This window comes from Phalaenopsis equestris, unplaced genomic scaffold (assembly GCF_001263595.1).
Source record: "Phalaenopsis equestris unplaced genomic scaffold, ASM126359v1 Scaffold000769, whole genome shotgun sequence".
Lineage (NCBI taxonomy): Eukaryota > Viridiplantae > Streptophyta > Magnoliopsida > Asparagales > Orchidaceae > Phalaenopsis > Phalaenopsis equestris.
In genome coordinates this window covers 177,787-192,787 of record NW_018165209.1, presented here as the reverse complement: position 1 = coordinate 192,787, position 15,001 = coordinate 177,787, and the positions used below count along the sequence as shown (strand labels likewise).

Sequence of the window (15,001 nt, the reverse complement as noted above, 5' to 3'; positions counted from 1 at the left end):
TCCTTATAGAGGGGGTATCTAAAGTCATTTACAGACAACAAATACCACATTCCTGATTTTGAGAGATCAAGTGGCATCGCCCGTGGTAGAAATGAAATGTTCAACAAACGTCATTCTTCTTTACTCGGGGTGATTTAAAGAATATTTGAGATTTGAAAGAAAAAATTGGTCATCATATGCGATATGCCGACTTACCCATTTCCCAAACAAGTACATATTGTGGTGGCAACTATGACGCTTCACAATTCATTAGACAACATCCCTCTCAGTCAGATACGAACTTAAGTATGACTGACGATAACGAGATGCATATCCCGCCTGAAGCATTCAAATTCCAGGTTGGGCAGCCTATACTGGAGGCTGTGATGGAGTCGCACGAATTTGATACTCAGGATGACAAAAGTGCGGAGATGTTTGCTTTGAGGGAGCATATCACAAATGCTATATGTGGCTGCTGATTGACCCAATCTTCTTTATTTTGCAGACTAGATGTTGTTTTACGTTGTATGTTTCATTGTAAATTTTGATTTTATAATATTAACATGTTTAAGGGGCTTTGATGTTATCTTTTTTATTTTGTTTCTTTTTTTGTGGTTTTGTGAGGTCAATGATAAAACATATGACCGTATGAGTTCTTCTGGACGGTCAATTCGTCGTCGTTTTAGTGTTGCATGTGAAATTCTAATAAAGGAAATCAAGATCCTCTTCTATTTTTGGTGTTTCAGTATATGAAAATCCACAAGAATAGTCTTTCTTGTTGATATGCACGTGTGACACATGTCATGGGTTACCCATTGGTGTTGCATGTTAAATCCTAATAAAGGCAACTGAGGTTCTATCTTCTTGTCGGTGCATCGGTATATGATGATCTATTGAATGGTTTTTTGTGATGATAAGCACATGTGCCACTAGACGTTAGTCTTACGTGGGTTAAAGACAACCAAAAACTTATTTTTTTATAAGGTCTACTGTCTGTTTGTTGTGACAATCTCGTTGGTTGGTTTAGTTACTTCCTTGAGGCGTACACCTACTATTTTTTTATTTATATTAAGTATATTTATGTTTGGTATATTTTTTGATTTGAAAATTTCACGGTATATTTTCTGTTTTATTTTTTTCGTAGGCTTCTGAGATACATGATGACACTTTCGATCTTATGGGCGCTTTGAGTACTCATGTCTGTTTTTTTTAATCAGATTTTCGTTTCTTTATTTTATACAGTTTCTTATTTTTAAATTCCACATTTTTTTTATTTATTTCATCTTATTTTATGAATGACGTGTTCTCTCTCGAATAAATGTAGCAAGATGAGCTACAACTTTTTGGGGAACTCCGGGCGAGTGTTATGTCGCAGCGGATTGCCTTCTTTGTTGTTCACGTCGCGCAAGCCACATAGCTACTGACTGCAGTTCTACAGGTGCCCGCGGTGGGCAGACGGACCGGACGACAGTAAGTTCTTCAGGAGGGCAGACAGTTTTGCCGATTCTACGGTATCTGGATCGGACAACGTTGAACTGCAGTTCTACAGGTGCCCGCGGTGGGCAGGCGGACCGGACGACAGTAAGTTCTTCAGGCGGGCAGACAGTTATGCCGATTCTACGGTATCTGGATCGGACAACGTTGATTGGGATTCGATGGTATCCCAACCAGAGAACGTCGCTTGAGGTTCGACGGTATCTCAACCAAACAATATTGCTCGGGGTTCGACGGTGTTGCAACCAGAGAACGTTGCTCATGACATGCTTTTACATTTTAAAATGAATATTATCATTCTTCTAATTATAATTTTAATATTTTATTTCTTTTTTATTATATTTCTTGATACTCGCTGTTAAGTGAGGTGTATATCCTTTTTTGTACTGTTATGAAGTGATTTTTTGGGTTCTCAATTGTCAAATGTGTAGCTGTTACAGTTTTGTTGCAAACAGCAACACTGCGCAGTGTTAGAATGATCATTTATCCAGAAAAAGCTGCAAATCAATTGTTTTTGAAACGCACAAACCAAACACAACCCTGCGCAGTGTTAGAATGGTCATTTATCCAGAAAAAATTGCAAATCAATTGTTTTTGAAACGCACAAACCAAACCAGCTTATCTAGATCAGGGGCAGAATGGTAATTTATCCAGAAATAACTGCAAACCACCTGTTTTCCAAATGCACAAACCAAACAGTCAACCTGTTTTTTAGGATAAGCTGCTGATTAACAGTTTATCAGGATAAACTGTTATCTGGATAAGTTGTATTAGTTGTAGCTGCCCCACACAGACCCTAATGACATTGCCTTTGATATCCAATGTGGAGGCATTTGGTTCATATCTCGACACAAAGAAAAAGAGAAATCGGGTTCCTATTTTTTTCGAGGATAGATAAATAAACCTGCATTAAATTTTGTTGGGTATGCACAGTATACAAGATTTAAATCTTAAGCATTTGCATCACAGGTATGCTTACTAATTTCTTTTATGTAGCAGAGCTTTCCTTACGTACAACATCTTTATGTCTTTGGCATAATGATCCTAAAATGTATGCCTGCTATGAAATGTTGAATAGACCAATTTATTCAGTTCATATTTGAAAATTTCATAAGCAATGGGCAAGACAATGTGCATGTGTATGACTTGGACTTTTATAAAATCTTGAGATTTACTAGGAGGAAAACATTTTTATTGCTGATAGAAATTTGCATTTATATCCTGCGTTTTATTTATTGAAAGCTGCTAATTTAGTCACTGATGCTTCTTGATATTCGAACAAACCTAATGCCTGTGGGCCTACTTTTCTTGCAGGGTTTAAAAATTATTATTTCTGATTCTTGATTGACTCTAAAGAGATTTGACATCCCTTTGTTATTGTTTAGGGATATAACTAGCTTTTTTGGCATTATGAAATGGTTTTTGAAAGTTATTTTTTATAGCAAATATCAATATGTTTCGTTTGAAATAATTTTTGACAAAATTTGCTTCTTTAATCAGCTTTTGCTCCTTTTCAAAACATTTTTTTTTCTTTGGTAGACCTTTTTTAATTATTTGATTTTCCTTTTTACAGGAACTGCATTTTCGACGGAAATCTATTGTAAGTTCCTACTCTAGTAACACACTAGTTGTGTGATGGATGCCTGTACAGGTTGTATCTTTGGTGATTGTATTGTAGGGATCCTTCGACTGCAGTAGCTAAATAGATTTATGATGTTTCAGAACTTGTTAATGTACACCTTGGTGAATAATATTTAAAAGGGTATAAATGCCGCCCAATTCTTATTTATTAAGTATCTAATGCCTAAACTTTACTTTTTACATTTACATCACTCAATTCTTTCATAACACATTATAGAAAATAGGTTTGTAGTGGAATAATTCTCTTGATACTATTATTCATAGGCAGGGCACACACACAAACATATATATATGGGAAAACAATCTCTTTTAATTTAAAAACTTACCAATATATCTAACCTGAATCAGTAAAGGAAGTATTCTGAAATAAAAAATAAAATAACATTGAATATGATTAATCAATAGTTTCCTAAGTTATCCCAATCAATTCCTCCAAGATCTTCTCAAATTTCCACACTCCTCCTCAGTTTGGGTCGTAGATGCTGTAGAGACCAAGCTTGATATTGAACTCTGAGAAGGTGCTTAAAGGAAGAGCTTTGGTGAAGACATCGCAACTTGTTGGTGTGAATATCATCAACTTATTGATTTGTCTAGATGTAGCTTAGCTGTATAATTCCCTCGTTAACTTTTTCAAAGATAAAGTGTATGTCAACATCAATATGGTTGGTCTTGTCGTAATGCATAGGATTCTTGACAATAGTGATAGTTACTTGACTTTCACAAAACATCTGTATAGGCCTATTGGAGGTACATCCCAGTTATTTTAATAATTTCTAAATCCAGATTCTTTCATAAATTCCCAAGACAAATGCCCTTTACTCTAATTCTGCACTACTAGAAATGACATTTTGCTTTTTATTTTTCCATCTAATCAGCTTTTCCCATACATATGAGCAGTAACATGTGGTGGATCTTTTGTTAATGAGTTCCCCAACCCAACTGGCATCAATATGAACTTCCATCTATTGGTTTTTGGTTTTCTTAAAAATTAATCCATAGTTAGGAGTCTTTTTGAGAAATCTCAGAATCCTATATACTGCCTCCAAATACTCTTCAGTTGGGCTATTCATTTGTTTGCTCACAATACTAACAAAGTATGGAATAACTGCCAATTAGATGATAGATAAATGAGTTTTTCTACTAATTTTTGGTATTTTCTCTTATTCAAAAATATGTTTTCTTCTTCTCTATTAGAATTATTGGATTGCATTAGAGTATCAACATGATTGCATCTAATCATCCCTGTTTTCTTTAGTAGATCTAGGATGTATTTCCTCTGTGATATAACAATACCTTTTGCTAGACCTTGTTGTTTCCATACCTAAAAAATGTCCCATGTTTTTAGGTCCATAATTTCAAAGTTTACGATCAAAAGTTTTTTTTTTATTTTAAGAAATTTTATGTTATCATCATCAGGAAGAATCATATCGACCACTCAACAGCAGATGTTGCTTCTCATATTGGGTAAAAAAGCAAACCTATAGCTGCAGAAGTAAGAATAATGACACCTGAGATAATGTTGTTTCCATAAAGTAAAGACACCCAGAAACAGATTCACGAATACCATCAATATCAACTGGAGGGGCAGCAAGGAAGATTGATAAATACAGAAGTTGTGGTCAATCCACACATACGGGGGGCAGCAAGGAGGACTGATAAATACAGAAGTTGTGGTCAATCCACACATACAATCAGTGCAACAATCTTATCTTTTTTTGTGTGTTTTATATAGGGGCGTAAACGAGCCGAACACTAGCGAGCCCAGGCTCAGCTTGTGCTCGGCTCGTTAAAAAATATCACTGTTCGTGCTCGGCTCATTTATATTTCGAACAAAAAAAGTGTGTTCATGTTCGACTCATTTTCTTAACGAGCTGAACATGAGTTGTTCACGAACAAAGAGTCGTTTTGACAACCTTAATCACACAGTCGTAGGATGATATGGGTTGGGGCCAAATTTAAATCTTATTATTTATATTAAAACTTCTTTTAAATTTAATTCAATATATTTTTATTCTATTTTTTAAATTAATAATTTTAATTGACTATAAATCTTTGTAGCCTAGTAGTCAATTAAATTTTTTAAAAATACTACTCATCAATATATATATACACACACACACACACATACATAATTGATGAATAGTATTTCGAATAGGGTTTAGGGTCACACACATACATAATTGATGAATAGTATTTCGAATCAAAAGGAGCCGAACACGAATGAACAAATCTTTGTTTGTGTTCGACTCGTTTATATATCGAACACAAAAAAAGTGTTTGTGTTCGACTCGTTAACTTAGCGAATGAATTAAACACGAGCTTCTTAATCAGAAGAACATGAGCTGTTCACGAACGAGCCGTTTTGACAGCCCCAGTTTTATGAACAATGTGATCAGCTTGATTTTGAGAATATTAATTAGATTTTATTTTCTTAATGAATCTTTCAAACCTCGTTATTGGTGATCACTTAAGCCCATAGAGAAACTTCCTCGATTTGCATATTAGGTGTTTTTCAGAATCATTCTCAATTCTTGGTGTTATTTCAACCCACACTTCTAGATTTCTATTCAGGGAAGATATTTTTTATGTCAAGTTGATGCAGTCTCCATTCCTTGTTAACTACTACTGAAAAGAGAACTTTGATAGTATTTAGTTTGGCAACTGACGTGAAGTTTCCCTGATAATCAATCCCGTAGGCTTACATAAAATCTTTTGCAATAAGTTTGATTTTGAATCCCTCAATACTCTCATCAAGATTGTATTTGATGTTGAATGCCCACTTGCAACCGTCTTCTTATCCTTAGGTGGTTCAGTTAAAATTCATGTCATTATGCTGTAGTGCTCGAATATCCTCTTCCATTGCTTTCTTCCATTCTGAATTTTCAAGAGCATCATAAATTGATTTAGGAACTGCACACTATCAAGGTTAGATATAAACACTCTATCAGGTGTGGATTGCTTTATATAGGCTGCGTACTTCTAAATTGGATATCTAATGCAGCTTTTCCTGTCGCCAATATGAAAAGAGGAAGGGGATAACTCATGAGTACTAGACACACACAAAATTTCATGTGAATGTGAACCGGGTTTTGGTTTGAGCTGTTTTGTCCTTGCAAGTTGTCTTCTACCTACTTAAGGTTTTTCTTCCTTGTATCTACATGAATTTTTTTGTTCTGCACTTCATACTGCGTTGGTTGAGCATTCTCAATCCTGATAGGAGGGCTAGATGAAGTAGGTAGTGAGGCCATGTAAGTGTCTTCAAGTACATCCCAAAATTTATGTTCATGTGCACTCTCCCCCTGAATATCAGATTCGAGTTAGTATGATTGATTTTCAAAAGATGTAATATCCATAAAATTGTAGTATTTTTTTTGTAATAGGAGAATAGCACTTATACCCCTTTTGTTGGTGGCATACCCAAAAAAATTATATTTGATAATTGTAGGTCAAGTTTTGTGTGATTATGGGAGTGGATGGGAACAAAGGATATGAACCCAAAGATTTTGAGTGGGATAGTAGAAAAGAAAACTTGGATATGAGGATTAGTAACCATCAAAATATGAAGAGGTGCTTTGAAGTTAAATATCCGGCTAGGCATTTAATTGAGATAATGTATCCTGTAGTAATAACTGCTTTCTCCCAAAAATGTTTAGGAACTTGATAGATCATCATAATTGAGTTTGATATCTCAAGGAGATGCTTGTTCTTTCTTTTAGCTATCTCAAATTTTATTGTGGGTTATCAGTACATGAACTCATATGGATAATTCATTTTTTTGAAAGATATGATCCAATGATGGAGTTGAAGTATTTCTTTGCATTATGAGTTTTAAGGATTTGAATGTTGCATTAGAATTGAGTTTGAATCATGCCATGGAAGTTTTGGAAGATTTGAATGTTGCATTGGAATTTCCCATGATCCTCTTTCTCACTTCATCCAATTCTTGAGTTAGTCCAACTAAGAATTTGACGGTTCTCTTCTTCTTGATGATGGATTTAAACATCACGGCATCATGTGAACATTTCCACACGTGTCTCAAATATATTTAATTGTAACCAATATTTTCTCAAAGTGTTGAAGTATTGGGTGACACTTAGTTCTCCTTGATGAAAGCCATGAACCTTGGTTTCGATCTTAAATAATTCCGCAGTTTTTTCAGTGCTGGAATATGTTACTTTTGCATTCTCCCAAATTTCTTTGGCAGTTTTGTAGAGCAAAAAATTTTCTCCCACTTCAGTGATCATTGAATTGACTTGCCAAAAAATAATCATATGGTCTCGATTCTTCTATGTACAGTGGTTGGGGCCAGTGATCTCATGATCTGTGTCATCTCACGTGAAATGTTTCTCTTTCTCTTTCTCACAAATATATGTAAATACGGATTGGTACTATTAAAGAAAATTATGGCCATTTAATTTATGATTTGTGATAAAATTAGAGAGCTCAGTAGTCGCGTGGCAGAATCCCTTGTCTCTAATTGAGAATTAAGCTCTGGAATCATGTTTAGGCTCTATGCCCGCTTAGAGTTGAAGTTTTGAAAGAGGAAGGAATTCAGGAAGCTGCTCGCCGGGTTGTACGTGTTGTAGGATATCAACCGTTAGAGGTAGGCAATAGGTGGGAACAACAACTGTTTCTGCTTGCTCAGAAAAGGTCCTTGCTGTGATCCTTTTGAAGCCAGCAACAGTTAGGGAGCGGCAACCGGAACTGCTTGTTGCGATCCTTTTCAATATCCAGGACTCTGCTTGCTCTGATCAGTTCCAATGCGACTTCCAATCAGATGAGCAACCACGCAATCCAACAGCCCTGCAGGAAACCAACTATATATTCACGACTCTGCTTGGACCACTGACAGACCCACGACTCTGCTTGCACAGGTTATGGTGAGGAATGAAGCAGGGATCAGGTTGACCTATAGGGGGGGTCTAGGAAGAGCATCGGCTCTGGGGGTTACAGGGAGAAGCTTCGACATAGGCCCTGCAAGAAGAGCAGTGGCTACCGGGAAGTTGAAAAAATATATGGTTTGTTTCCCACGTCTCTAATACTATGCATAAAATAAGTTTGGAGATGAATAATTCTCTTGATACTATTATTCACATGTAGAGTACATATATACGTAGGGGAATCATTCTCTCCTAATTTATAACTTTATCAAATATGTATTTAACCTAAATTAGGAAAGGAAATATTCTGAAATAAAAAATAAAGTAATTTAGAATAGGAAAGGAATAAATTAATCAAGAGTTTTCTAAGTTATCTCAATCAAGTCCTCCAAGATCTTCTCAGATTTCTTCTAGAATTTTCTCAAATTTTTACACTTCAAAAGTACCAATATTTTAACTTTTAAAAATTGAAATGCATCTTTTCATGCATAGACATGGTGGCATATATGTAAAAATTAAAGTTTAGATTGTTAGATATGTAAATACATAGGAATTAAGTGGTATGTATGTAAATCTTCCTACTTAAAAAACTGCATACTTATTATTTTCTCGAATGTTTTTCACCCTTTTATCAGATAGCCTTAATAAGAATAACGGGCTATGCCTGAAGCTGTGGTTAACTTACCTCAATTTTGATCTAGAAGTCATGTGCTTGAGAAACAAAATTAATCTTTCTGCATTGTAGGGGTAAGGATGCTTGAACCTTTCCCAAAGCCTGCGTTGTTGGGTGCTTCTTTCAGCCAATTACGTCTGTATTTTATTCCCGAGATCTTTTCTCAAAGCCTGCATTGGCTGGAGCTTCTTGCAGCCAATAAACGTCTTTTTTATTAGATAGCTTTAGTCTGATTCATTTATTTTCAAAGACTGATCCACTCGGACATTATTTGTTAGGCCTTCCAACATATGATGCTGCTTCGTTTTCTGCATTAGCTTTTTGTTTTGGTATTGGAAGTTTATCAGTATTTTATTGACTTCTTAGCGGTGATTGCAACATGAATTGATGTTTTAATTCTTATTCGCCTCACTTCATGGCTTCAAAATAGTTTTTCTGTTAGAATAGAGTGAGAAATGGTTTTGTTATCACTATATGACAACTTTTATGAGAATGAAGTGGAATTGTCTTATACATGTGGTCTGTCTATGATACATTACCAAAAACTTTTTACCATTTGACATCCAGGTCACATTTGTCTAGTATGTCATTAGCTTTCATCTTGAGCAATGATTGAACTCTCCATTGGTTTTAACTTCTATCATCTCCACCTATTCGTTCTTTTATGGATGATTACATTTCTTGTTTTCAACTCTAAAAGATGCTCCGGAAAAAAAACAATCAATATCGGTTCTATCTCTTCTTATTCACGTTTGGTTCTATGCATTAATGATGTAAAAGTAAATTAAATGGAGGGGATTTATAAATTCTTACATTTCGTTTGATGGAAATGTAATGCAATGTAAAATTTTGATGAATTTAGAATTTATCCTGCATTTCAAAATTATTGTATTCTAACTTCATTAGATTTGGGAGATTTTCAAATGCACTATAAACTATAGCTTGTTGGTGTCGCCACTACGCTGCCTACCCCTCATTGTCGTTGGTTGTCGCTGTTGGCTACTGTTTGTCATTGCCTGCAGTAAGCAACCACTGTTACCATCGCCAGTCGCTTGCTATTAACAGTGTCGCCATCGGCTACTGTTGTCATTGCCTGCAATAAGCAACCACTGTCGCCATCGCCAGTCGCTTGCTGTTAATACTGCCGCCGCCGACTGTTTGCAATCATCGCTGCCAGCTATAGGCAGCCACCACTCTTCGTCACCTGCCATAGACATTGCAGTTGCCGGTAGTTGCCACTAATATGTCGAGCATGATTTATATTTATTTTATTTTTCTTCAAATCAAGCATATTAATGTAATTTCATGCATTTAGTTTACATCAAATCAAACAACTTTAAAGTATTTCGAATAAACTGAGGTTGTTTGGTTAGTTGCAAAAGGAGGGTGTTGCATTCATTTTGCATGGCTTTAGGATTCAGATGTTTGGCATATAGATTTACAAATTCAATGTGAAATAAGAATGAATTTAGAAATCATTTCTTAGTTCATTTTCACTGTACTTGGATTTTGATGGATTTGACCGATTTTCAAATGCATAGCTTTTCACAAAGTGTTGTCTGTCGCTGCTGGCTATAGCCACCTCCCGCTGCTACCTGCCATTGCCTCCGCTAACTCCAGTCATCGTGTTTCCAGTTGCCACCTTCGGCCATAGCTATCTACTATCGACCATCACCTCCGTTTACAGTTGCAGGCCGCCAATCGCACTCCCCTGTTGCTAACCACTGGTCGCAGCCACCTTTGGCCACTGCGTTGCCATTGGTCCTCATCTCCCGTCACTACTGTCGACTGTCGCCACCTCTTCTCCGACTATCGTTGCAGCCGACCACCACTGTCCCTGCCACCACCAAGCACCACAATCCCCATCGCCGCCAGCCACCACACTTCCCGTAGCACCACAATTCCCATCGCCGCCAGCCACCACAATTCCCGTTGCAGCTAGACACCACGTCCGACCACCACCACCACTACCATTAATTTATGACCTCACATATTATGAAATACATTAATTTTATTTTACTTCAAGTAAAATAAAAAAATATAAAACACGTTTATTTTACGTCAAACCAATAAACTTTAAAATATTTCAAATACAATACATTACTTCTGCATTGTATTCATATTACACTGCATTATTTTTTCAGCCGATCAAACAATGCAGATAAGTTTTAAGTACTCTGTATTCGATTAACACTGCATTCTTTTTTCAACAAATCAAAAAACCCCAAAGTTTTATGGAGTGTTGTTATAATGTTTTTGTTCGAGCGGTGTTTTGTTAGCGTTGCTATGAGAATTTCAAGTTTGGATTTCTTTTTTAGAAAACTGAATGTAGAATAACACTCCATGTAATGCTTTTTTTATGGATTGTATTTCTAATTCAGCAGCCATGTCACCTGTTATGATTTTAATATGTATTTCAGGCAAACTAAAATTCACAATATTGGTGCTACCCTTGTCGGAGTTGATAAATTTGGAAATAAATATTATGAGAGACTGGATGATACCCAATATGGTATGTATAATCTGTTCTAGCATTTGTTTCTCTTATTTTTTAAAAGCAGTACTTAAAATCTAATTATTTTCTTGAATTCAACTCAAACAATTCAGTTGCTTTATTTTAATTGCTATAATGATACTTCTCTGTTTAAATAAATTTACATTAGATCAACAAGTTTAGGGGTCTATTTGGTATAGCTTTATGGCTGTGTTGCATTTCAAACCGTCACACTGTTCTGTTTAGAGAATTATTTTTTATAATTTTTTAGGTGAGATGCTGTTTCTTGTAACTAGATCTATTAAAATGTTGTGGTTTTAAAAAAAATCTGATGTATGACTCCTTGGGAAAAAATATATATTTATAATTCCCGCCATAGTTTTTAAAATTATTCTACCCACTACTTTATGATCATCTCTATAAAAAATTGCAGCCGTCCCGAACAAACTTTACGTCTCCAAAGTAAATTTTAATACCGTTTTATTGCTCAGAAAATTCAATCAATGATTAATTGTTCAGTGTTTGATGACTTTCAGCGACAATCGTGCATTTTTTCTCCTCTGCTGTTGCTGAAGTTTTGATGCTTTCAATTGATTTGTTCAGAATGCCTGTAGAGATCTCAACTTCTAGTTTTTACTAAGATATTGGTAATCAAGAAATGCTGAGAGCTTCAGTTTATGAATTTTGTTTACAGGAAGGCACAGGTGGGTAGAGTATGCTCAAAAAAGCAGGTATAACGCATCTCAGGTTCCGCCTGAATGGCATGGCTGGCTGCACTTCATTACTGACCATACTGGCGATGAGGTAGGATTCAGTTTTTTTTTCTTCATTGTTTTGTCAGAACGAAATAAAAGGAAGCCAATTTTAAGTGGATATTTTATTAGTCTTGAGATTGAATTGTGTCAAATCCTGCAATGTCATTTGTGCTCCTTTCAGGTTCATTAAGCTTGAAGAGGCTAAATGTCTGTTTGGGACAGCATTTTAACTATTTTGTTTCTTAGATTGTTGTCAGACACTTTCGTTTAGTCATTATTTTTTTCTGCTTTACAAAATTTTTATTTACCGATTTTTATGATATTTGTTTGAGTATGATAGCTATGAGAAAGTGATAGGAATGAGACAAGTTTGCACAAAGATTGGGGCAAAATAAAATATACTCCACCGGCACAAAGAACATGATCCCAAATACATAAATAATAGACTTACAGTGGGTTAGGTAGGCTATTCTCTCCCAAACCCCAATCATATGATTCAAGACAACAATCGCATACCCCAACCCTAATCCTATTAACCTCTATTTATACCAAAAAATAATAACTAACAAATGACTAAATTGCCCCTTTAGAATTGCGCCTAAAATAGATCCTCAAATTATTTGGCGTGCTTAGTGTAGGTTCAATAGGACCACTTGGCTCAGTGGAACCCAAGGCAGAAGGTGCCAAAGGCGCTGGTCTAATATTACTCCTATCCCAATAGGACACCTTGTCCTCAAGGTGAAGGAGAGAAAAGGGTTGTTGGATCAAGTCGTATGAGCCCTACGTGGCGTTATAATCTGGCAACCCTTTTCAGTTAATCAACACTTCTTTTCCACTTGTCAATTCTTGGAGCACTCCTTTTAACTCATGTGCCTCTAAGAGAACATTCATATCCCCAGTCAAAGTAGGGGGCAGTGAAGAAGAGGACACCTTATCACCAACAACACATTTCAGTTGCGATGCGTGGAACATTGGATGGATTGCGACGAAAGTGACAATTATAAATGATAAGGCACCTCCCTGCTACGCTCAATGATCTCATAAAAAACAAAATAACATGGGGAGAGCTCATTTCCATGTCGGCACAGTATCTTATATCAATAGGGTCAAAGTTTTAGATACATCTTATCTCATACCGCAAATCACACATCCCTTCGATGTCTTCACTTCCGCCAACATCTTGTCCCTCTCTTCTAAGCACTGATCCACTGGAGATACCGGTGTAGTACTATGTCCATAATGCACCAAATGAGGTGCGTCGTGGCCACACAAGATTTTGAAAGGAGTGGTCTTAGAAGTTGTATGATACGATGTGTTGTACCAATACTCTGCCCAAGATAGTTATTTAGCCCACTGTTTGGGTGCATCAGATACAAAGAAGCGCAAACAAATATCTATACTTTGATTTACAACTTTGGACCGTCCATCAATCTGTGGGTGGTACGTTGTTCTTTTCTTTAATACAATCCCTTATATTCTAAATAGCTCCTTTCAGAAATGACTCCAGAAAACCTTGTCTCGATCAAACACTATCGATTTTGGAATCACATGTAAACATATCTCCTATATAAAAGCATTAGTGAGTGTAGGGATGATGTAGTGGTACAAAGTGAGTGTATTTGCTCAACCAATTCAGCATCACCAAAATGACCGTAAATTCTTCTAACCGAGCTGATGCTTCAATGAATTCCATTGTCACCTCCTCCCATACCATCATTGGTAATGCTAGAGTTTGTAGCAACCCCTTAGGCGTTAACAACATGTAGCTTGTGCCTTTGGAATACATTATACCTTGAGATCTTCACATCCTTTCTCATTCCCACCTAATACAATTTTGATGATATCCTTTGGTACGTTTTGAGCACACCTGAATTACCTTTGAAAGCACTAACATGAAACTTCTGCAATAATTTTTGTGCCTTGAATTTCGAGATAATATATAGATTCCTTGGTAAAATAAATATTGGTCATTTAGTGAATAATTGGGCTTCTTATTGTCGCCATTTAATAAAGATGACCAGAACTAGGCTGATTCCTCATCTGTGTCACTCTCTTACCTTAGGATCTTCTCCATCCGTCATAATAAGGCATTAGCAACCCTGTTCTCTAATCTGGGGTGATACTGACTCACAAAGTCATTACCCGACAATTTAGATAGCCAACTCTATTATTCCTCGGTCACGATGTGTTGTTCTAATAGAAATTTAAGGTTTTGTTGATCTGTGTGTGCTATAAAATGCTACCCTAAAAAATAAAGTTGCCATTTTTAAAAAATAAACACAATGATCGTAAGCTCCTTGTCGGCACTAAAAAAAGTTGAGGAGTTGTACGTTAGAAGCTGTCGGCCGCCGGAATCGGAATCCCATCGCCCGCTTCGAAAAAACATTTTAATATATATATATATATATATAGTTTAAAAGAAATATATATGAAATCAAACTGATCTCATATCTTTCATAGTTTAAATGAAAGAGTACTACACCTCAAGTTTTACATTTATCTAGAAACATAAACACAAGACTTGAAGATGTGGCTCAATCAAATAAATTAAGAAATGTATGACATCCGTTTGGTCTACGAAACCATTTCATATAATAAGCAGACAAGTTCCCCTATTTAATATGAAAAATTAAATAGGGTTTATATTAAGTTGGGTTCTTAATATTTTCTATAAAGGCATGCCCTTATAGTTAATTACATCTTAAACAACTGAAGTCGCCTAAGAAAACTCTCGATAAAAATCAGGGGATATTGTATTCAAATAAGTGAAAGGAATATGATTTTTCGACGAGATCGGACGAAGAGGTGTGAAAGGAAATGACTCAAATTTGGAACATTTATTGTGAAATTCAAAAGAAGAAAAAAAACTAGGGGATGTCACGAATCTTGAGGAGAACCTAGACGACTTCCCAGTCTACCCTATGATTTGGTTTCAATTTAGAGGAGAAATATTTAAATGTTTCATCCCACCAATTTTATTAATTAGAGCTTACATTCGTGTGAAACGATCACACATGAATAGCCTGGAAGATGTGAGAATTTATGTCGTGACAAACGACAACTTCAGAATCCTAAAACGAGTTAG

The 15,001-nt window shown here is 35.9% G+C and overlaps 1 protein-coding gene across 2 annotated transcripts in view; it reads left to right on the top strand.

Annotated features, from left to right (window-relative positions):
* Nucleotides 1-15,001, top strand: part of LOC110031115 (probable NADH dehydrogenase [ubiquinone] 1 alpha subcomplex subunit 12) — a 40,511-nt gene that overhangs the window by 5,879 nt on the left and 19,631 nt on the right. Inside the window, exons 2-4 of one of the 2 annotated variants that reach the window (XM_020734167.1) lie at nucleotides 3,047-3,073; nucleotides 11,088-11,179; nucleotides 11,856-11,965. In XM_020734167.1, the coding sequence (XP_020589826.1) occupies nucleotides 3,047-3,073; nucleotides 11,088-11,179; nucleotides 11,856-11,965 (229 nt within the window). The remainder of the gene's footprint in view (nucleotides 1-3,046; nucleotides 3,074-11,087; nucleotides 11,180-11,855; nucleotides 11,966-15,001) is intronic. The other variant, XM_020734168.1, reaches the window with a different exon arrangement.